Source organism: Salvia hispanica, chromosome 1, assembly GCF_023119035.1.
Source record: "Salvia hispanica cultivar TCC Black 2014 chromosome 1, UniMelb_Shisp_WGS_1.0, whole genome shotgun sequence".
In the NCBI taxonomy this organism is placed as follows: domain Eukaryota; kingdom Viridiplantae; phylum Streptophyta; class Magnoliopsida; order Lamiales; family Lamiaceae; genus Salvia; species Salvia hispanica.
The window spans coordinates 23,957,194-23,980,788 of record NC_062965.1 but is presented as its reverse complement, the minus strand read 5'-3'; the positions used below and the strand labels follow the sequence as shown (position 1 = coordinate 23,980,788).

The 23,595-nt window shown below is 37.3% G+C and overlaps 4 protein-coding genes across 7 annotated transcripts; all 4 read right to left on the bottom strand.

Moving 5' to 3' along the window:
* Positions 1-4,725: 4,725 nt before the first annotated feature.
* LOC125208481 (putative late blight resistance protein homolog R1A-10) lies at positions 4,726-8,468 on the bottom strand. 2 transcript variants are annotated; one of them, XM_048108121.1, is made up of 4 exons: positions 8,177-8,466; positions 5,524-8,066; positions 5,332-5,400; positions 4,726-5,168 (listed from the first exon to the last, which is right to left on the bottom strand). In XM_048108121.1, the coding sequence occupies exons 2-3, from the start codon at positions 7,827-7,829 to the stop codon at positions 5,373-5,375; spliced, it is 2,334 nt and encodes a 777-aa protein (XP_047964078.1). In that variant the 5' UTR covers positions 7,830-8,066; positions 8,177-8,466; the 3' UTR covers positions 4,726-5,168; positions 5,332-5,372. The 2 variants fall into 2 exon arrangements, with proteins under 2 accessions (XP_047964078.1, XP_047964071.1); XM_048108114.1 differs by having other exon boundaries at positions 5,524-8,468.
* A 1,076-nt stretch (positions 8,469-9,544) lies between these two features.
* On the bottom strand, positions 9,545-12,620 carry LOC125191263 (DELLA protein GAI1-like). Its single transcript, XM_048088782.1, has 2 exons — positions 12,549-12,620; positions 9,545-10,579 (listed from the first exon to the last, which is right to left on the bottom strand). Exons 1-2 carry the CDS (start codon positions 12,618-12,620, stop codon positions 9,572-9,574), a joined length of 1,080 nt encoding a protein of 359 aa, XP_047944739.1. The 3' UTR covers positions 9,545-9,571.
* Positions 12,621-14,042: 1,422 nt separating this feature from the next.
* LOC125191254 (putative late blight resistance protein homolog R1A-4) lies at positions 14,043-15,095 on the bottom strand. Its single transcript, XM_048088771.1, has one exon. It carries the CDS (start codon positions 15,093-15,095, stop codon positions 14,043-14,045), a length of 1,053 nt encoding a protein of 350 aa, XP_047944728.1.
* A 3,725-nt stretch (positions 15,096-18,820) lies between these two features.
* On the bottom strand, positions 18,821-22,697 carry LOC125207456 (putative late blight resistance protein homolog R1A-10). 3 transcript variants are annotated; one of them, XM_048106830.1, is made up of 5 exons: positions 20,220-22,697; positions 19,938-20,150; positions 19,688-19,743; positions 19,383-19,606; positions 18,821-19,044 (listed from the first exon to the last, which is right to left on the bottom strand). In XM_048106830.1, the coding sequence occupies exons 1-5, from the start codon at positions 22,214-22,216 to the stop codon at positions 19,000-19,002; spliced, it is 2,535 nt and encodes an 844-aa protein (XP_047962787.1). In that variant the 5' UTR covers positions 22,217-22,697; the 3' UTR covers positions 18,821-18,999. The 3 variants fall into 3 exon arrangements, with proteins under 3 accessions (XP_047962787.1, XP_047962779.1, XP_047962769.1); XM_048106822.1 differs by having other exon boundaries at positions 19,938-22,448; positions 22,559-22,697; XM_048106812.1 differs by having other exon boundaries at positions 19,938-22,697.
* Between the last annotated feature and the right edge of the window lie 898 nt (positions 22,698-23,595).

Here is a 23,595-nt window from a genome sequence, read left to right as displayed (position 1 = left end):
GTAGTATCCACGAAAGAAATTGCTTTCATTAGTGTTAAACGTGAATAAGAAAAGTAAGGTAGAATTAGTATCTATTATGGGTCAAAGTAGAATGACAATTATGACGATAATGTCGATCAACTAATATTTCCATTTTACAGAGTTACATCCTCACCTATCCTTAAAAATAAGATTTTCTAAAATGATAGTACGAATTTTGATACAAAATTTATAATATCGGAGAAATAAATTCGAAAAAATCGGCGTGGGATAATATGTCCAAATAGCCCTAAATTATTTTTTACTACACAAAACACCTATATGTGGATTAGCTGATTCATGGATGACGAAAGCAAGTGAGCAATATGTGGATTAGCTGATTCATGGATGACGAAAGCAAGTGAGCACCATTAAAGTGAAGCAATGAGAGAAAAAATAGCACTGTAAATATTAAGATAGGCTTAACTTAATCCAATATTGATAAGCAAATACAACTGCAGAAAGTGAACAGTTTGAAAACTTGGGGATGGCCTTGAAACTATTAAAGGCAATCGACCTTTGGTGAATTTCTGAATCAAATAATGGAAAAAACTTAGGTGCAGTGAGCATTATAGAAAATGTCAATTGAGTATTCATAATAAGCACAGTAGTATAGCTAATTTTAACATCGAAGAACTAGCATATATAATTAAGAAAATTACGAAATAGGAAAAAAATTAAAGATGTCTTCTCATGTAGAAAAAGATCATCTTGTTGCCTTAGTAAATGTGGATTCTTCATAGATATCTAAAATGCTCCAAACTACATATTCAAGTATGTGATTTATGCACACTGTAATGCCAGTAACGATTTTTATGTCAAGGCAAGGAATTGTAGCAACAAGTGCCAAATGAGCATGAAATTGGAAATTTCATTAGCAGCAAAGTAAGGCTAGGGCCAATGGAAACATACCTCTTGATTGGAATCCAATTCATAATTTTTCTTTGCTGCAAGTGCTTCAGCAATTCCCAAAGACTCCTATCATTTCTCATACCAAAATAGCGACACCGTCGTAACACCACTTATTGGATTTATTAAGCGAATAAGTGGTGTCACATTTTGATACGCTCACCTTTCTTTTTAAGAATCCGTCTTTCCACCTTATACTTTTTTTTCTGAAACATAATAACAAACAAACACTGTTGTTACATAATTAGCAACCTGCTACAACAAGGATCTATCAACTATACATATATGTAAATCCTCAACCAAATATGCCGCATGCACACCACTTTAACTTTCTCGACAAAAAAGATAGTAACTTGATACGCGCAGCTAATAGTCTAACCTCATATTTATTTAAATGCCCAAGTAATGATTTCAAACAAATCCAACCGGTAACAATATTAAATCCATACATAATCCACTCAAGTTATAATCCTCAAAAGAATTCAACACAAAGTTACAATTCTTCAATTTAAGTGACAACCCAATAATACACCATTCATGATTGATTTATTTGAAATCAAACCAAAATACGAATAAATAACTGTAAAAGTTCTTGAATTTGTTGAGAAAATTCATACTTTGAATAACATGTGCATCACTCTGTAGCAGCAAAATACGAATAAATCACAGTAACAGTACTCCTGCAAATCAAGAGTGGATTTCAGCTACAAAGAATCATGATATCTTTTAATTAACTATACAAGTTAAAAAATAGCCCTTTGAACTCACATGTTCCTTGACATTGGCGCTCGTCTCTGTATCCTCATGATCATTCATATATTCGTTATCATTTCCTTATCAACACCCTCGCCTACATCCTCAACATAAATTCCAAATTTTCAGTAAAATATTTCAAAGGTAATCTTTACACAAAGCTACTAACTCTCTTAATTGCTCCTCATTATTCATACACACCCTTCATTCAATGCCAATACCTATTATTGGTAGTAAACTGGAAAACATATATTTTAATAGTATAAAATTGATAAATTAAAAAAGAAAAAAAAATACGGTTGTAAAGTTTTGCTAGTCGAATATACATAAATAGGAGAGACATAAAATGTGGCTAGTCATGTTACCAAAAATGTAATGGTTAATTTTTTTGGGGAGACTAATATGAAGAAAAAAAAAACACGACTATTGGTTGTGGGCGGAGGTATGTAGTTATGTACTATGTATAATACCTTCGACATACTCTCCTCTAATAGCAAGTTCTTCATCGTAATTTGCTTCCTCTTGAAAGAAAAATAAAAGATGAATAGATTTGTATTCAAGATATTCACTTATAGAAGGGAGCATTACATCAAGACTATTTATAAGTTACTCATAATAGATAAGCATTAAATAAAACACAAGACCTAACACATTCTACAACCTTTCAAGCTTCTACATTGATGTGTTAGATGAAGAGTCTTGTAGCATTTTACTTATTTGAGAGTTACAAATTAAATCTGATGCACACTTCATTTTTCCATATTGCTGCAGTGTAATGTTATTTTCCAACTTGGCATTGCATTCACTTCTGCTGATGACTTCTTCAATTTTGATATTTGTAGGAGAGGTTTCAATATCCCCCCTCAATTCGAGCGCCGACTTAGAACAAACAGTGAGTTTGTTGCGAAGTTTAGAGAAGAATTGGTAAGAAAGTGGCTTGGTGAGGATATCTGCAATTTGGTCGGCAGATGGAACATGACGAAGATCCACTAATTTGTCTTGAACCTTGTCGCGAACAAAATGTATGTCTAATTCAATATGCTTGGACTTCAACTCCTAGGAAATGTTTCACTTCACCCAAATCCTTAAGAGAAAATTGCTTGCTGAGGCTTGAAATAACATGCTAAGAAGAGAACACGAATTTAACAACACCACGTAGATGAGAAGATAAATTGTTTAACCCCTCGAATCCGAAAGAAAAAAGGCCCGCCCCCAGATTGATGGAATCCAAGTGAAAAAAGGGGAAAAGGAGAACATGACGATTTTTTCAAGCCAAGAGAGTTTGCAGTTTGCAAAAATGCGGGCCTTTGTCCCCAAAGGGGGTTGGGCAGATTTCTTCCTCAAGATTCCATGTGAAGCATTGTTGACGTAAAATGCGATTCACCAAGATATAAAAGAACAGGGATTAGCGAAGGGTTTTGGGGCTTGACCACATAATGTATCTAAGTAAAACCGGCCGGGAGGTTGAGCAACCAACGGCTTTATGTCGAGCAAACCCCAAGATGTTTCTTAAACCCTAAAATCCAAGAACAATAATGATTTTTCCCCTGGGGGAATGTTAATCCATGTTTTATTTCAATAAGGCCAAAACTTTCAACTGGCCGCCCAAAGGGGATTGGGGGTTTGGGCGATTTAGAAGGGAAAAAGGACAGGGAAAAGAAGAATTTTAGGTTAAAAATACCATTTTATTTAGTGACAAGTGAGAGGAAACAGAGTTTGAATAAAAAGGCGGGTTTTATCGAGGGGGGGTTTTTGAGAGGGGCCCCAAAGATTTTAAAATGAAGAGGAGTTTCATTTGGGGGATTAGCGGAGAGAGAGGGAGGAGGGGGAAGAGGGGGAAGGGGGGATAAGTGAAAGGAAAGGGAATGTAAAGGATTTTCGCAAGGGGAATTTGGGGTTTGGTTTTGGGGGAAAGGACATTACAAATATGATATTCTTGAATTGTTTTTCCTTTTGGGAAAGGGAGAGTTTGTATCCTTTATGAGCATTACTATACCCCAAAAAAATTTAAGGTGATGATTTGTTTTCCCCAAGGGGGCCGGGGAAGGATAACAGGGGACAACCAAAGACTTTAAGCCAATATTAGTTTTGAGTTGTACAACTTTTCAAAGGGAGGAAAAGAGTGTTGGGGGGAACCGGAGATGTAGACCCGGGGGGAAGGCATCATCCCAAAATGAGACAACCCGTTGGGCAAGCAAAACCCATCTCAAAAATGTCGATGCTTCCTTTCAATGAGGCCATTTTTTTTGGGGAGAAAAGAAACGGGTGATACCATGTTCCCAAAAAAAGGGGAAACCTCATACTTCCACCCCAATCACTTTTCACAATCTTAATTTTATGATTAAGTTTTTAAAGCAAAAATAAGTGTTTGAAAATATTTTGAACTTATTTTTGGGTTTCAATAGATAAATCCATGGGGATAAATTGATCTAAAAAATGATTAGTAGAGAACCCATTTGGGGTTTGATGGGGGACCCCAAAATCAAAAATGTATGGGTGGAGAGAAATACGAGATTTAGAAGAAGGGGGAGCCACGACTTTAGCAATACAACAAGGACGAAAAAAATACGGGTTTTTTGAATAAACGATATTCACATTTAGATTAACAACAAATATGCACGGGGAAGACGTTTTTGCCAAAGATCAAAGTAAAAAACAATGGGTGTGGAAAGAGGAAAGAGCAAGAGAAGGCAACGGAGGGAGTCAAAAAAAGGGAGCAGACTGGGTCAAAAACAGGCGATATAACCATTATCAAGGGGCCCAGAAAAACCTTCCCCGGGCATTCATCCAACAAGCAAAAAGAGGGAAAACCGAAGACATTATTGTCATTTGCAAACTTAAACACTTAAAAGGGTTTTTTAAATTGAGGGAACATGTAAAAAAGATTCAAGAGAAATATCTTGAAGACAAGAAGGTAAAAAGATACCAATAGAGAATATTGATAGATTCCTTGCCAAGATGTAAAATTTACCTCCGATACTGGGGAACATTTTAGAGAAAGGAGGTCATGGGGACATGATGTTAGCACCGAGTCGGGTCCAAAAAAAAAATAAAAGATGAATAGATTTGTATTCAAGATATTCACTTATAGAAGGGAGCATTACATCAAGACTATTTATAAGTTACTCATAATAGATAAGCATTAAATAAAACACAAGACCTAACACATTCTACAACCTTTCAAGCTTCTACATTGATGTGTTAGATGAAGAGTCTTGTAGCATTTTACTTATTTGAGAGTTACAAATTAAATCTGATGCACACTTCATTTTTTTCATATTGCTGCATTGCATTCACTTCTGCTGATGACTTCTTCAATTTTGATATTTGTAGGAGAGGTTTCAATACCTCTGTACCCTCATAATCGGACACATATTCTTCACCATCTTTCTATTCCTCAGTATCCTCATGATCAGATGTATATCCCTCATGAACACTCTTTCTCAGTAGCCCCATTAATGGACGGTATTGATCATCATCACTCTGGCCTATGTTAGAAAAGGAACAAGATATCAGAATCAAGTCCTAAATTAGAGTGATTTTATATTCTAGAATAGAGTGATTTATTCACTATGCAAGTCTTGCAATATGTACAATATGTCGAATACTCTATTTAAGGAGGCATACACCAAGAGAATAACAAGCAATTACCGTGAATTACAATCGCTCTACTCTTCCCTACTTTTCTTGAGCTAATAATGCCTTACTCCAAATCCATACCTGAAAGGATACATAAATATTTGGAAGTTATATCAACCTAAAACACTTATTATTACTTATTATTGTATTAAGACTAAGACATGATTTGATTTGATTTAGAGTTGGAGTTGGAGGAGGACTAACCTTTTAAATTTGATTGTTGTCGGTTTCTCATCAAAAGAAGAAGTGGAAGTAACATGAAGCGTAGAACTTGCACCTGGTTGATATTGGCTGGCCCAATTCAAAGCTAAAGGATTGCAGTCCTCTAATTCAACCTCTATATTACGATGGGTATGAAGAGAAGGTATGCGGATATTCTGAAGTTTGTAGCAATGTTTCAAGCTTAAGTACGTAAGCTCAGAGAAGACTCCATATCTTGATTCCCATTGCACCAAATCACTTTCTTCAATTAGAAGAAACTGAAGATGCGGAAAACGATAATCTTCTATATTCCAATGTGAACCTTGAAAGGCATAGGATCGCAATTTGAGAGCTTTAAGATTTGGCAAAGAAGCAATGTCCTTCATGTATTCCCATGGAAAACCCATACCACTCAAATGTAACTTTTTCAAATTAACTGGCAACTTCAATGACCTTACTGGGAAAACACGACCTTTCTTGATAACTGGATTTGTGATACTAAGTTTGAGAGTCTCTAAGCTTTCAAGTGTTGAAATGCAATCAAAGCAACTCAAAAGAACGTTACGATCCTCATAAGGCTTGACCTCAATCTGTATTCCTAATTTCTTTATGTTAGGAATTCTTTGGGAGAGTTCGGAGATAGTGCAAATACTAGCATTCACTCCTACTAGAATTGACAGCTTTTTCAATGAAACAACATGAGATGGAGCTACAAGGCTTTTTCCCAATATCTCGATATGCTCTAACTCTTTCATGTCCCATATTTCCATCGGTACATATGATGGAGCTCCACAACGTCTAATTTTCATATGCGGATGGATAATCAAAACTCGAAGGTTGAAAAGTTTGGATATGGTTGAAGGGATTTCGCCATTGCAAGTTAGTGTAAGGTACTTTAGTTGGACTAGGGTCAGAATTTCTATTGGGAACATATAGAAACGTTGTTTAAGAGCATCAATTTTCCTTAGCAACATGAAACCGACATCTAGATGGATTAGATATTGGTGGTAAGGACCATAGAAAAGGAGAGAACGGGCAAAGAATGCACAGTTCGATCTCACCCTGTCAAGAAAGTCATTGATGCCAAATAAAATGTTATTTTCAAGACATAAGCAACGCTGACCTTTTAGAACTTGTTCTTCGGCATCAGTTAATTTATTTAAGACATGATAAAACTTGTTCTTACTAGCTTCTTCTCTACACACATGTCTCCATGAAGAATGAAGACAACAAGTTTTAAAGTCAGTGACTCGCCACAAAGCAAGAGTTTTTTGAGTGCTCTTCAAGATGCATAATACAAGGCTGTAGCTGTAAGCTAGATGTTTCAGATAGTCACATCTCGATTCATACGAGGAAAGCAACCCCTCAGCCATGAGCATAATGTTGATCTTGGATGGGGGAGTGTTGTAATCTCGAGGGAAAACTCCCATAAACAGAAATATTATCTTAAGCTTTTGAGGTAAGTAGTTGTAACTTGGGAAAAGTACCTTTGATATTTTATTATATGCATCCTTGAAGACTGAATTTCTCCTTTCTGCCACGTCATTCCAGTAGACCGGGTCTCTGTTATGCTCGGATATTGAAATGATGGCGGCAACAGTGACGATCAAGAGAGGGAGACCTTCACAATGCTTGGCGATTTTGGCGGCAACTTTTTCAAGTTGAGGAGGGCAAATCTGATCACCAAACACCTTGTCACACAGTAGTTCCATGCTTTCTTCTTCATTCAAAAACCGCACCTCATACCCATATTCGCCACTAAGATAATTTTCCAATTTTCTATGCCGGCTGGTATGCAAGACTTGAACGCTTCCATCTTGGAGTTGGATATCTTCAAAGAAATACATTCTACTCAATGCATCATCGTCCCAGACATCATCCAACACTATAAGGCAATATTTGCCATGCAATCTTTCTTTCAATCTTTCTTTCAATCTTTTCAATCTGTAGTAGTCCATTTCTTCATCTCCTTGAGTAATTCCACACAGTTGAGCAAGAACGCCTTGCAAAATTTGACTGAACGGCTGAGGTACTCGGCCAACTGTCACCCACGCGCGACACTCATATAGGCTATGAATTTCTGGATCTTGATAAATTTGCTTAGCAAGAGTTGTCTTCCCAACTCCTGCCGTTCCAAATAGCCAGTGGAATTGCGACCGGTAGCGATCTACCAGAAGCTTGGTTTTGAGTTCCTCAAATTGGTCAGATAATCCAATCATCTTAGAATTGGTCCCAGGGAAACCAAATGATGAGGAATTAGGTCCGTCTTGAGGCATATTCTCCACTTCATAGATGTACTCCTTCTCCATATCCTTGAGAGTTTGGATCAAGGAATCGGCATCATTTTGCAGACTCTGCAGATCAATGGAGACTTTCTCTGGAAGAGTTTCGAGTTGTGAAGAAGTAATGTGTTGAGTGAGAAGGGATTCCAACGAGTCTTCGAATTTCCAGATTACCTCTTTGATTCTTCCATCCAGAGCATTCACCTTCTTCCTGCTCCGGCTTGGCTTCGTCTTGTCCAATCTTTCCAGAATTTGGCGCCAAGGCTGCAACTCGTTGTACACGACATATATGATTTGGTGAGAGTCACCAATAAGGCTAAAACGAGAGCAATGGGAAATATTGTATATAGCATTCATAAGAGAAAGAACAGCACCTAAAGATGTCATTCTTCTTATCTGAGAGTTGGTGGTGGTGGTGGAATGGCGGTGGAAGGGATCAAGTTGGTGGTGGTGGTGGAGTGGTGGCGGAAGGAATAAAGTTGGTAAGGGTAAAGGGTGGAATAATATATGTGAGTGGAGAGATTGAGTTATGTGTGATCATTGATCCCAGAAATATGTTATTAAAGGAAAAATTCACGCTTTTCAAAACAGAAATTAAATAACTAAATTTACAAATTGCAATTATCTCATCCTCTTCCTCTCTACTGAAACCGGCATCTATGTCCTATATACACAATTTTACCTTGCCACATATTACTAACCATGTTTGATAGGGGTGATATAAACAAAATTTTTGTTCATAAAATTTCATTCCTAGATGAATTATCACTCATACACATTAATATCATAAAGGTGACATGTTATAGACATTACTTTATGTAGGCTGCCGAAACTTCATATGAGATAAATACGAAATTTACTCATGAATATACTCTCATTGGAAAAATGTGGTATCAACTAGAATTTGACCATTTTCATGATTTATTTGGCAGGAAGACCTTGTTAATTATCACTCCAATTTGACCACCCAGGAAAAGTCGTGTCACTTCCGGTTTCAATCGGTTTTTTAAAATGTTATTTTAACACTAATGAATCATAATGATAATAACGCGTGATGATATAATTGTTTAATAGTATCCAAACAAAAAGATTACTTTCATTAATTATTAGATAATATTTAAAATTTGATCAAGATAAGTTAGGTAGGATTTGTGCAATAATGATACCACCTTTTTTTGGCCGGTCAAATTGGATTTAAAATTATCATCATTTTATCACTCCACTAATATTCTGACTCAAATTCCTTAATATGGTGTAAAATAGTTCTGGAATGCATCACAATAATAAAGCAAAAACATTTTTTATAGACAATTTTATAGTATTCTGTATCTTTATCAACTTTATGATAGTATTTGCCAAGATTGGCAAAGATTTACATGTTCTATATATTATTTAGTTTTAAAATAATATTTCAAAAGTGATAAAGTAAAGTGAAGTAAAGTAAAGTGCCACTAAAGTCATATTAGGCACAAGGACTTGGCAATAATGATGCAAGTTATTTTAAAAGTAGCAATAAAATTTGATTAAATTCTAGTTTCTTTTGCAATTTTAATAATTAAGAATGTTTTTAAAGTAAAAGTCAAAATTGATCCTGAATATATGACCATTTTACGTTTTTTGTCCTAAACATTATCTTTTAGATTTTGTGGTTTCGAACATATGAAAATTTGATCATTTTAGACCTAGACTAACTATTCGATTTTGACCAAATTAAACTTTTAATTCTGATTTTTTACTCTCTAATTAATTCCCTAATTATTTTTTACTCCCTAATTGAACCGGTGCAGGAAGGCACTCCCGCTGTGATTAGCCTCCTGCTCGACCACGGTTAAGATCTCCAGTTTCAGCTCGCTAACCACTTGAAGCACCTTCTCGATTGCCCCTGGCCGGGCGAGGAGCTGGTGGAGCTCGAAGATTGAATTCACGGCGACTATTTCTCCCTCGCGGATTTCAAACATTGCGGCGTCGAGATCGGCTAAGGAGCTCGCGACGAAGCCTCTGTATTCGAACTCCACATTGATCGATTCCGCCAATTGAGCTAATCTCCACCCGACTTCCTGTAAATGATCGGTTTCGTCGTGTGAGGGCGGGCCGATACCGGTTAATCGGAAGCTAGGCGGGCCGCTGGGCCGAAGTGCAAGCGCTTGTAGCAGCGCGGGCCATTGCATCCCCTGTTTCATAGTGAAATCGATGACGTGGACTCGGGATTTCCCCGCGAAGGCCTCGAGAATCGCTTGATTGGCGGTGAAGTGGGCGAATTTGAGGTAAGGGCAGGTCTCGTAGAAGTGCATTTGCAGCATATCGTTGAACGCCGAATCCTGCTGATTGGTTGGGTATAATTTGTAGATTCGCCGCGCTAGGGCTTCAGCGAAGTAGGTGGCGACTTTCCTCATCGCGCCGGCATGCGAAACCGCCCGAAATCCGATGTTCTTCACTAGAGCTTCCGCAAATTTGAAGTTCTCCTGCTGTACGGCTTCGGCGCACGGCTGCGGCTGGTGCTTTTCCGGCGGCGGCGGCGGCTGTGGTCTAGGGTAGACTGCTTTGCCGGGGATGGCGACTACATCGGAGCCGAAATCGAGGTCAATCGGTATCTGGCTGTTGACAGAAGCGGAAGATTCTAGAAAGGGATCCGAGGAGGAATCGAATTCGGGGATTGGATTGAAGCCGGAGAACATGGATTCGAGCCAGGAGGCGATATCGGAGGGGTTGTAATTGACGGTTTCATCGGCGAGCTGGGAGAGGCCTTCCTGGTGGAAAGTGCCCATGGCTTCCTCGAGCTCCAATTAGGGAATATCTATAAAAAATAATTAGTGAATTAATTAGGAATTAAAAAACAGAATTAAAAGTTTAATTTGGTCAAAATCGGATTGACCGTTAGTTTTTAACGGAATAGTTAGTCTAGGACCAAAATGATCAAATTTCCATATGTTCAGGACACAAAATTCAAAAGATAACGTTTAGAATTAAAAACTTAAAATGGTGATATGTTTAGAACCAATTTTAGTTTTACTCTTCTTTTTTTATAAAATTTGGATTTATATATACTTCAACTTGACCACAGTTTATGCTTCGTGTTTTATAACATTATTCCATTTTCTCCATTCTTCTCTTATTATTGCATAATTGCTTTGATCACACACCCTGTCCACCACTGACAACTTTATTCCTTCAATCGACGCCACCACTCCACACCAACTACAAAATACTCCCTCCGTTCCTTGTTAATAGAAGCGTTTTCTTTTGGTACGGAGTTTAAGAATAGTGTATTAAGTGGATAGTGAATAAAGTAAAGAGTGATGAAGAGAATAAAGTAAAATGAATGATTACTTTTTGCTAAAAGTGGAATTGATTCAATTAACTTAGAATTTATCAAAATAGTAAAATGACTCTATTAACATAGAACGGAGGGAGTATAATAGACAATAAAATATGAGAGCGTCAGAGAGAATAAAGTGATAAAGATAATTTATTTTATGGGATGCTTGTAATTATTAATTTATAGGTTTAGTTGAATAGCAACATGTTTAATTGATCACATTGATAATTTTGACTAGCTCTAGTATATTTTGCCTATTCCTTTTTTATTTTTTATTTTTTTTTATATTACGTGTGCGTGAGTGTAATATCTCATGAGATATGCATTATTAAATGTAGTTCAAAATATATAATATTTGAGTTATTCGCCTAAGGTGTGTGATCAAATACTAACTAATTTATATTAATAACTAATAATTAATATAAATTTTGTATGTTAAAAATATCAACACAAAGACATAAATTTATCAATATTCTTGTGTTGATTAACTAATGTTTTTGTGTTGAAATTTAAATTTACATGTTGTATTGATATAATTATGTTTTTGTGTTGATAATTTTAATACACAGAACTAAAAGTTATTAGTTATTATTATAAATTAGTTAGAATACTAATGCAACTTATTAACCGAATTATTATTGTTGTGATGTTGATTCGTCGAAGAAGATTGGAGTGTAAAATATATCTATGGCTTTCCAAGGTCACAAAGGATGTTTGGCATGAAAGATTTAAGTCAAAAGTAGTCTGATTTGGTCATTAGTTTTGGGCCAATAAAGTTTCAGCCCAAGTCAGATCGGAGGTTCAATTGGGCACACAACATTGGGCCGAGGGAGTACTATTTTAAATTCTCTGGCCTCCTAAATCACGCGTTGACAAAATAATTGGGATTGAATCATATACTCCTCGGTCCACAAAGAATAGTCCAATTTTATCATTATTGGATGTGCATAGAAAAAAGTCTAATTTTTTAAAATAAAAAAAAATACTCTTTTATATTTTATCCATTTTTTCTCTTTTCTTCCACACATTATTTACTCCACCTCCATATCTCTTAATTTACTTAATTTTTTCTCTTTCTTTATTACTTTATTTTCTCATTAAAATTTGTATCATCCACAAATGAGACTATTTTTTTTGTATGGAGGGAGTAGTATATAGTTAAAAAAGGTAAATACCAAAACCATCAGCTAAATAATTCCCAATGAAGTCAATGCACATTCTCATTATAAAAGAATCCCATGTATCACAGATGATATTTATTCACTGATCCACAAATTCTGACTATGATTAACAAGTGCATCACTCTGTAGCAGCAAATTAAAGCCTCAAAGAGTTATCTTGCAAATCAAAAGTGAGTTATCACTTTCAACTACAAAGAATCTTTCCTTAATAAACACTACAAGTAAAAAAAAATAGCCCTATAAACTCACATGCACCTTGACGTTTGCTGTTTGCCTCTGTATCCTGATGATCATATCAGGCGGATCTAGGGGGGCAGTCATGTTACCAAAAATGAAATGGACTAATTTTTGTGGGCATATCTAAATGAAAAAAATATGACTAATGGTTGTGGATGCAGGGAGTATATAATACCTTAGAACGATTAACAATTTCTTATTCATAATCTGCTTCCTCTGTATGACAGCCCTCATAATCGAACGTATATTCACCATCATTCACTTCCTCCGTACTCTCATAATCAGACGTATATTCACTATCAATCTCTTCATCCGTACGCTCATAATCGTGCATATATGTCACCATCATTCTCTTCCTTTGTATCCATGCCACTCAAATGTAACTTTTTCAAATTAACTGGCAACTTCAATGACCTTAATGGGAAAACACGACCCTTCTTGATGACTGGATTTATGATACTGAGTTTGAGAGTCTATAAGCTTTCAAGTGTGGAAATGCAATCGAAGCAACTCAAAAGATCGTTATGATCCTCGTAAGGCGTGAGCTCAATCTGTATTCCTAATTTTTTAATGTTAGGAATTCTTTGGGAGAGTTTGGAGATAGTACAAATACTAGCATTCACCCCTACCAGAGTTGACAGCTTCTCCATTGAAACAACATGAGATGGAGCTACAAGACTTTTTCCCAATATCTCGATATGCTCTAACTTTGGCATGTCCCATAACTGTATTGGTACACATGATGAAGCTCTACGGCGTCTAATTTTCGTATGTGGATGGATAATCAAGACTCGAAGGTTGAAAAGTTTAGATATGGTTGAAGGGACTTCTCCATTTCAATTGGAACAAGGTCAAAATTTCTATTGGGAAAGTATAGAAACATTGTGTAAGAACATCTATTTCTCTTAGCAACATGAAACCGACATCTATATGGATTGGATATTGGTGGTAAGGACCATATGAAAGGAGAGAACGTGCAATGGATGCACAATTCAATCTCACTGAGTCACGAAAGTGTTTGATGGCAAATAAAATCTTATTTTCGGGACATAAGCCGCGCTGACTTTTTCAAACTTCTTGTTCGGCATCAGTTAACTTATTTAGGACATGATAAAACTTATTCCTACTGGCTTCTTCCCTACACACGTGCCGCCATGAAGAATGAAGCCAGCAAGCTTTAAACTCAGTAACTTGAAACTCAGGACAAGTTTTATCAACGCTCTTCAAGATGCGTAAAACAAGCCTGTAGTCGTAACCTAGCTCTTTTAGATATATACATCCCGATCTATACGAGGGAAGCAACCCCTGAGCCATGAGCATAATGATGATCTTGGAAGTGGGGGTGTTGTAATCCCGAGGATAAACTCCCATCAACAAAAAAGGCATTTTAAGACATTGAGGCAAGTAGTCATAACTTGGGAAAAGTACCTTTGATATTTCATTATATGCATCCTTGATGACTGAATTTTTCCTTTCTGCCACATCATTCCAGTAGACCGGGTCTCTTTACTGCTCGGATGTTGAAATGATGGCAGCAACAATGATGATCAAGAGAGGGAGACCTTCACAATGCTTGGCGATTTTGACAACAGCTTTGTGAAGGCGAGGAGGGCAAATCTCATCACCAAACACCTTGTCACATAATAGTTCCATGCTTTCTTCTTCGTTCAAAAACCGAACCTCATACCCTTCAGTATGACCATAATCATTACTCAATTTTCTACGTCGGCTGCTAACCAAGACTTGAATACATTCATGTCGGATGTCTTCATAGAAAAATTTCAAGCTGAACAATGCATCTCTGTCCCATACTTCATCCAACACAATGAGGCAATTCTTGTCACGCAATCTTTCTTTCAAACTGCAGTTGTGTATTTCTTCGTCTCCTTGAGTGATTCCAATTCCACACAGTTGAGCAATAATGCCTTCAGAAATTAGACTGGTCGGCTGAGGTATTCGGCCTACAGTGACCCACGCACGAAACTCATAGTAGGAATGAATTTGTGGATGTTGATAAATTTGCATAGCAAGAGTTGTCTTCCCAACTCCTGCCGTTCCAACTAGCGTGTGGAGACTAATCCGGTTGTGTTTTAATTTCATAAGATCGGTTTTGAGTAGTTGGAATTGGTCGGATAATCCAATCATCTTAGAATTTGTTCCATGGAAACCAATTGACGATGTAATAGGTTCGTCTTGAGGCATATTCTCCACTTCATAAATGTACGTCTTCTTCATATCCTTGAGTGTTTCGATCAATGAATGAGCTTCGTCTTGCAGACTCTGCAGATCAATGGGGACTATCTCTGGAAGAGTTTGGAGTTGAGAAGGAATCTGTTGAGTGAGAAGGGATTCCAATGAGTCTTCGAATTTCCAGACTGCCTCTTTGATTCTTCCATCCAAAGCATTCTGGCTTGGGCTCGTCTTGTCCAATCTTTCCAGAAATTTTCGCCAAGGCTGTAACTCCTTGATCAGGACCTGTACGATTCGTTGAGTCTCATTGTCAAGGTCATAACGAGAACAATGGAGAATATCGTTTAGTGTAATCACAAGAGATAGCATAGTTCTCTGTAAGATAGTTGGTGGTGGTGGAGTGGTGGTAAACTAAGAGTTTATCTATGTGAGTTAGCAACTTTGGAGGAGTTGACTGATGATTATTGTCAGTCCAAGTTGACCTTTGAATATGTTATTACACCATAACTGTCACTCCAATAATATGTTACTACTATTATAATGCAACTCCAATTCCAATCTGGCCAGCCAACGGTCAACATTGCACATGGAATATGTTACAATTATAATTGTCAATCCAATTTGGCCCAAATGATCAAGTTGAGGCATGATTTGTTTTCACTTCACGATCAAGTATCAACGAGAAAGAAGTTGGAGATCGACTCACGAGCCATCTCAGAGCCTCGCCTTATAGGTCCATCGACTACGATCTCATATTCCCGGAGTCTAGAGAAAGAAAATAGGAAAGAACGGTTATAAAAGAACCAAACACATGATTAAATAAAGAAGCTGTCGCATCACCTGTCTTTGATGTAGCTTATATTGGCAAAACAGATTGAAGCATCAACGCGAACAATTACAATTCCGTTGTATGTATAAGCTTCAGGATACTAAACGGCACAAGACAGCTGCAAAATAAATCATGTTTGGGTCTCATGAATTGCACTTAACATGATCCAAACCAAAGTTTACACAGAGTAGAACTAAGAAAAGAGCCATTAGAATCTCTAATGATTAAACATAGAATATATAAAATATTAAACAATTAATTCATCCTACTATTGTTAGAAGCAATGAAAAAAAACCTTAGAATTAAAAACATTAGATCCAAAGTTTATAAAACATTAGATGCATCAAAACATAGCATATATAAAATCTGAACCATGGATAAAAATCAAAGCGAATGATAAAATATAGAATCTCTATAATTAAACAATTAATTCATCATACTATTGTTAGAAGCAATGAAAAAAAAACTTAGAATTAACGGCGTTCTCCAATGCCGAGGTAGTCGTCTCCGAGATTATGAAGTTTGGATGCCGGATCCTTTTTCCTCTCTCCTTCTTCTTTCTTTGATCTTTCTTCATTTTCGTCCCCTGACTCCTGTCCAATTCGTCCTCTTCTCTCTCTTTCCCATGCACATAATATACCAAATTCCAACTTTGGAAAACTGCCATGTGCCTCACTTGGCGATGTAATTCTTGTCGAAGTTCGGAGGCTTGATGTTCTCTCGCGGCCTCAACTTCCGGATCGTCGTCTCCTCCTCTGGTACCGCCGCTACCGGCGTCTCTTCCATGGGTGATCTCTGTTCTTCCTCCTCGGTATTCGCTGGTGTTGACGAAGGCCTCTGTTCCTCGTCCTCAAGAGTCGTTGGTGTTGCTGGTACATCACCGCCGGTTGACGTAGCTGGACCGTCCCTAACAAAAACATTGTACTTTTGTAAGCCCGAAAGTATGTATAAGCCACTCGAAGTTAGGAGAATAAAATCCGAATATTTGATTCGCATCAGTTCACAAAACCTGCAACACATCTTATTTAACAGATTCAAATAACCAATGATTGGTTGCAAGAATGATGATAAAATGCCATGTTTTTCAGATACAAAGTTAACCAAATACTTCTGAAAACTGAAAAGAATGATTGCATTATTACAAGTCATGGTTATTTCAGCTTTTACAAGTTATCAAATGGAGACATCACAAATGGAGCATCTTATCAACTTGTGAAAAGAGATAATAAGATATGCCTTCCTCTGTAAATGTATTACAGAAAACACAAACAGAGAACATATATTCACTTATAAACAAACACTCTATTTCTCTCTGCTAATAGTCTCACCACAAATTTATTTAAATGCCCAAGTAATGTATTCAATCAAATCCAACCCATAGCAATATTGAATCCATACATAATCCACTCAAGTTGTTTGATACGGATGTTGGTTGGTTGGAGGGGAGTGGTTGCCAGAATAATAGGGAAGCAGTTAGTGAGGAAATCCCAAGATTATCTAGTTAGATCAATTTGAGAGATTTTATTGTTATTTGAATTATTGTAGATTTATCTAGCTGCCTATATAAGGTGGGTCAGTAGAAGTAGCTGATATCTTTTGTTGAGATCAGAAATAGAAATAGGGGACGGCAGTAGCCGTAGGCCTCTGCGGAGGATTATCGTGGCCTCCTACGTGAGGATTGTTCTTCTATTTCGCTTCTTTCTTTCTGTCATTTTATCAATAAATTGAGTTCTTATTTCCTTAACCATAATGCTCTATTGATTGAGTTGGGATATGGCCTTTACTCCTATCAATTTGGTGCGGTGAACGTATTCAAACATGGCGAACACTCTCAACGGATTGGAGAAGGCTATAGCAGAGATGAAGTTGCAGTCCCAAAAGACGGCAGATCAACTTGATGCTTTAAATTCTAAGTTAGAGGATTTCATATGGGAGATTCGAGCTTCTTTTGCTTCACCATTGCTGACTTTTCCGAAGTTTGATGGATCTAGGGCTCTCGTGTGGCTCGCGCGAGCAAAACAGTATTTTCTCATCAACAAGACACCATTGGATAGACGTGTTGGCATAGCCATCAACGCCATATCTGGTCCAGCAATGCCCGGGTTAAAATTGCTCCTTATGCGTTGCTCTTCGTTGTCATGGGACAAATTCACGCAAGAGCTGTTGCGACGCTTTGGAGATGCTACTATTTGCTGTTGCTGTTCCTGTTGCCAAAATCCAGCCAAAAAATCCTACCCACATCCAATGATAATAACGCAACTATCCTACCCTCCCTACCCACTGTGACAGCACCATTGTTGCCCTCTAGTCCACCTACAACAGCACATCACGCGATGCCAGCTATTAAAACGTCTACAATCCACCCTGATCTCGGTACCACTAAAGACAATAGCACACCCCTGCCCTGCCCCTTCCAGTACAGCATGCCTTTCTACCTCCAGTCCGTAGGACTCTACCACCTTCTACCACACTGCCTATACCAGCAACGGTGACAACACCGCTACTGTCTACCATCCCCGATATTCTGCAGATTCGGTCTCCGTTCCCAGCCCTGCTGCGATGTTTAGTTCCTGCTGCTGGCCACCAGTCCACGCCCATGGTGGTTCCCTTTTCGGATTCCCTATTTTCATCAGCGGGCGCTACATTCTCCTATCTAGTCATGCTGCGATTCCTACATATAGTTGGCAATCTTCTATGGTTCGATGCTCTGGCTACTACCCGAAAGCATGAGTTTGAACCTCCACCGAACAAAGTGATGTGTTTCGAATTTTAGCTGAGCCTTGAGGGCAAGGCTGTTTCGAGAGTGAGGCAGTTGGTACGGATGTTGGTTGGTTGGAGGGGAGTGGTTGCCAGAATAATAGGGAAGCAGCTAGTGGGGAAATCCCAAGATTATCTAGTTAATTCAATTTGAGAGATTTTATTGTTATTTGAATTATTGTAGATTTATCTAGCCACCTATATAAGGTGGGTCAGTAGAAGTAGCTGATATCTTTTGTTGAGATCAGAAATAGGGACGACAGTAGCCGTAGGCCTCTGCAGAGGATTATCATGGCCTCCTACGTGAGGATTGTTCTTCTATTTCGCTTCTTTCTTTCTGTCATTTTATCAATAAATTGAGTTCTTATTTCCTTAAGCATAGTGCTCTATTGATTGAGTTGGGATCTAGCCTTTACTCCTATCATTGTTATCCTCAAAAGAATCCAACACAAGTTACGATTCTTAAATTCAAGTGACAATTCAATAATGCAACATTCATGATTCATTTATTGGAATTCAAACCAAAATTATAAGAAATCAGTGAAGAAGTTCCTTTACTTATTGAGAAAATTCATACTAGTTTGATTTGCATGTGTATCACTTTGTAGAAACAAATTCAAGCCTGCAAATCAACAGTGGATTGCATCACTTTGTTCACTTTCAACTACTAAGAATCATATCGTTTGCTTAATTCACACGCTCCTTGGCCCTATGCATCCACATATGTAGCGCCTGCATATTCATCAACATTAGTGCTATCAGTCAAAACTTAAAATGGAGTCAGTATAAAAATCTACTGTTCTCTTAATTGCTCCCCATCTTTCAGATGCTCTCTCTCTCCGCCTACTACCAATAATTTTAATGATGGATGAGAGTTTTAATATGAAATAAGTTAAAAGTAATAGAAACAAAAAAAATGGTTGAAATATTATCAGATGAAACTAAATAATAAGAGAGACAGAAAATGTGGCTAGTCATGTTACCATAAATGAAATGGTTTAATTTTATGTGAGTAGACCAAAAAAGAAAAACAAGACTATTGGTCGTGAACGAGGAAGGGCGTATAATACCTCCTTCGTGGTATTGGATATTTCTCCAGAATAATCCACTTTCTCTGTTCCCTCATGGTCAGATGTATATTCAACATCATTCTCTTCCTCCGTGTCCTCATGACCGGACGCGTATTCCACCTCATTCTCTTCCTCTGTATCCTCATAGTCGGACGTATATTGCACATCATTCTCTTCCTCTGTATCCCCATGATGAGACTTATATTTACCATCATCACCTTGACCTATATCCTCAACATTAAATTTTTAAGTGAGAATTTAAAAATGCCACTCTCTTAATTGCTCCAAAACGTTCACATGTTTACCTTTAAATTCAAAATTTTTGTATGCATCCAGCCTAGATACATAGCGGCCTCCATCCCTGAAAATTGATACACAAATCTTTGGAAGTTATAGCAACCTACAACACTTAATTTCATATTATGTCATATTATTTATTATAACTAATTAAATCTGATATATTGTGAGCCTAATTAGAATTTGTAATCTCACAGTTTGCATGAAATAATATAGTAAGACTTAAGACATGATTTGATTTGCAGTTGCAGAACTAACCTTTCGCACTTGAAAGTTTTTGGTTTCTCGTAATAAGAAGAAAAGGTAGTAACACGAAGCCTACCACCAGAACTTGGTTGTAATTGGGTGGCCCAAGTCAAAGCTAAAGGATTGCAGTCCTCTAACTCAATCTCTATGGTACCATGGCATCGATCAAGGAAAGAAGCTTTGCGGATATCTTCTAGTTTGTAGCAATGTTTCATGCTAACGTATCTAAGATTAGGAAAGCTTAGATAATCACTTTCTTCAATTAGAAGAAATTTCAGTCTAGGAAAACTGTACCTTTTTGTTTTCCAATGTGAACCATGGAAGGCGTAGGATCGCAATTTGAGAACTATAAGACCTGGCAAAGAACCAATAATATTCATGTATTTCCAAGGAAATCCCATTCCACTCAAATGCAACTTTTTCAAAGTACATGGAAACTTCAATGACCTAGGATTCATCACGAAAACATGATTATGATTGATCACAGGATTTGTGATACATAATTTGAGTGTCTCCAAACTTCCAAGCCTTGAAATGCAACCTAAGCAACTCAAAAGGTCGTTTAGATCCTCAGAAGGCGTGATCTCAATCTGTATTCCTAATTTCTTTATCTTAGGAATTCTGCAGGAGAGTTTGAAGATAGCAGAAATGCTAGCATTCACGCCTACAAGTGTTGAGAGCTTTTCCAAAGAAGCAACATGAGATGGAACTACAAGGCCTTTTCCCAATATCTCAATATGCTCTAACTTTTGCATGTCCCAAACATGTATTGGTACATATGATGGAGCTGCACATCGTCTAATGTTCATATGCGGATGGATAATCAAGACTCGAAGGTTGAAAAGTTTGGATATGGTTGCAGGGACATCTCCATTGCAAGTTAGAGCAAGGTACTTTAATTGGACTAGTATCAGAATCTCCGTTGGGAAAGTATAGAACCTTTGTGTAAGAGCATCTATTTCCCTTAGCAACATGAAACCGACGTCTATAGTGATTGGATATTGGTGGTAAGGACCATACAAAAGGAGAGAGCGTACATAGGGTGCACAATTGAATCTCACTGACTCGCGAAACTCTTTGATGCCAAATAAAATATTATTTTCAAGGCACAAGCCGCGCTGACCTGTTAAAATTTCTCCTGAGGCATCATTAAACTTATTTAAGACATGATATAACTTGTTCTTACTAGCTTCTCCTCTGCACACATGCTGCCACGAAGAATGAAGCCGACAAGTTTTATACTGCTCAACATAAAACTCAACATCAGCTTTATTCACACTCTTCAAGATGCGTAAAACAAGATTGTAGTCATAAGCTAGCTCTTTCAGAAATATACATTCCCATTTATCCCAAGAAAGCAACCCCTGAGCCATGAGCATCATGATGATCTTGGAAGGGGGGGTGTTGTAATCTCGAGGAAAAACTCCCATAAACAGAAAAGGCATTTTAAGACGTTGAGGTAAGTAGTCGTAACTTGGAAAAAGTACCTTTATTATTTCATTATATGCATCCCTGAAGACTGAATTTCGCCTCTCTGCCACGTCATTCCAGTAGGTCGTGTCTTTGTTCTGCTCAGATCTTGAAATGATGCCAGCAACAGTGACGATCATGAGAGGGAGACCTTCACAAAGCTTGGTGATTTTGGCGACAACCTTTTCAAGTTCAGGAGGGCAAATCTCATCACCAAACACCTTCACACATAGTAGTTTCATGCTTTCTTCTTCATTCAAAAACCGCACCTCATACCAAAAGTCACCAAACACAAAAGCATTAATTGTTTTTCGATGTCGGCCAGTAAGCAAGACATGAATACATCCATTTTGGATGTATTCATAGAATTGTTTCATGCTATTCCATGCATCTTCTTCCCATACGTCATCCAAAACAATGAGCCAATTCTTGTCAGGCAATCTTTCTTCGAAACTGTAGTCTATTTCTTCTCCTCCTTGAGTAATTCCACCCAAGTCAGCAAGAATGCCTCTTAAAATTTGACTGAACGGTTGAGGTACTCGGCCTACATTGACCCACGCACGACACTCAAATTTGCTATGAATTTCTGGATCTTGATAAATTTCCATAGCAAGAGTTGTCTTTCCAATGCCTGGTGTTCCAATAAGTGCGTGGAAACGAATCCAGTCATCGTGATTCCCTCTCATGAGATCGGTTTTGAGTTGTTGGAATTGGTCGGATAATTCAATCATCTTTGTGTTGGTTCCATGGAAACCAATTGAGGAGGAAATAGGTTCGTCTTGAGGCATATTCTCTACTTCATAAATGTACTCCTTCTTCATATCCTTGAGCGTTTCGATCAACGAACGAGCTTCGTTTCGCAGACTGCAGATCAAGGGAGACTATCTCTGGAAGAGTTTGGAGTTGAGAAGGAATCTGTTGAGTGAGAATGAATTCCAATGAGTCTTCGAATTTCCAGATTGCCTCTTTGATTCTTCCATCCGAAGCATTAACCTTCTTCCTGCTCAAGCTTGGGCTCGTCTGGTCCAATCTTTCCAGAATTTCTTTCCAAGGCTGCAATACCATGATCACGACTTTTATGATTATTTGAGAGCTACCAACAAGCCTAAACCGAGAACAATTGAGAATATTGCTTATTGTATTACTAAGAGAAAACATAGCACCATAAGCCGTCATTTCTCCGATATGAATATTGGTGGTGGTGGAACTGGAAAGAATATATGAGACTGATCAATTAACTTGTAAATCACAGTGGAGAGCTTAAATTATGAATATGAATATGAATATGAATATGAATATGAATATGAATATGATACTATGATAAAGAAGAATGGAGAAAATGGGTGTCGAAGGTGGAGATTTATCCAAAAACCTTATCCTATGATATCCTCCACTAATGTGACAGGTAGCATATGAGTATTTTATTGCCTGTGCCACTATTTTGGTATGTAACGCCCCACTTTTTCAAACCCTAATTTTTGGGTTACAAAATTTTTGCATTAAATGCCTTAAATGCTTTGATATGTGGATTATTTGATGAGTAATTAAATGCATAGTGTCTTTGTGACCTAATTGCGTATGAGAATTGAGATTGCGTTGAATAGTCAACTTGTTGAAATGTTGACGTGGCTATTGAATAGTCAAAGATGGGAAAATATGACGTGGCCGTTGAAAGGTCAATGCGTTGAGAAAAAAAAGAGAAAGTGGAGAAATGATTGATTGGGTGTAAATATTTGATGCGGAGAAATATAATTGTGGTGGATTATTTTCCTAAGGGATGAGTGAGAATTTAATATGAGCATTATTAAATCATGTGGAATTTTCGGCCATTATTGTTATTTGGAGAAGAAATCCTATTTTTCGTGGATTTAATTATTGTTGGTGGGATTTTCGACCCCTATGACTATTGGAGAAGATATAATATTTATTCATGGATTTAATTATTTGTTTGGGATAATTATCCAAATTAAATCCAAAGTCCAAATACTCTATAATTCCTACATGGAATTTTCGAACTCCACCTTTGATCTTCTATGAGATTTTCGAAAATCTCATGTATTGTGGGAGAATGGATTATTTATTTATTTGATCCCTTATTTATTCTATTCCATGAATAAATATAAATATGCTAGAATATCTTACAATATCTTGCCATATCTAAGAAGATATTGTCATATCCTAATTAAATTAGGATTTGATT

What these genes read in the sequence shown, in the direction of transcription:
- LOC125208481 (XM_048108114.1), bottom strand. Translation starts at nt 8,189, where the DNA reads ATGACATCTTTAGGTGCTGTTCTTTCTCTTATGAATGCTATATACAAT. An exon ending in ACAACAATCAAATTTAAAAG is followed by an intron (nt 5,401 to 5,523) that starts GTTAGTCCTCCT and finishes GTATCCTTTCAG; the next exon opens with GTATGGATTTGGAGTAAGGC.
- LOC125191263 (XM_048088782.1), bottom strand. Translation starts at nt 12,620, where the DNA reads ATGACTGCCCCCCTAGATCCGCCTGATATGATCATCAGGATACAGAGG. An exon ending in CAGCAAACGTCAAGGTGCAT is followed by an intron (nt 10,580 to 12,548) that starts GTGAGTTTATAG and finishes CCCTAATTGGAG; the next exon opens with CTCGAGGAAGCCATGGGCAC.
- LOC125191254 (XM_048088771.1), bottom strand. Translation starts at nt 15,095, where the DNA reads ATGCTATCTCTTGTGATTACACTAAACGATATTCTCCATTGTTCTCGT.
- LOC125207456 (XM_048106812.1), bottom strand. Translation starts at nt 22,216, where the DNA reads ATGAAGAAGGAGTACATTTATGAAGTAGAGAATATGCCTCAAGACGAA. An exon ending in AAAACTTTCAAGTGCGAAAG is followed by an intron (nt 19,744 to 19,937) that starts GTTAGTTCTGCA and finishes ATCAATTTTCAG; the next exon opens with GGATGGAGGCCGCTATGTAT. An exon ending in TATCCAATACCACGAAGGAG is followed by an intron (nt 19,045 to 19,382) that starts GTATTATACGCC and finishes ATGAATATGCAG; the next exon opens with GCGCTACATATGTGGATGCA.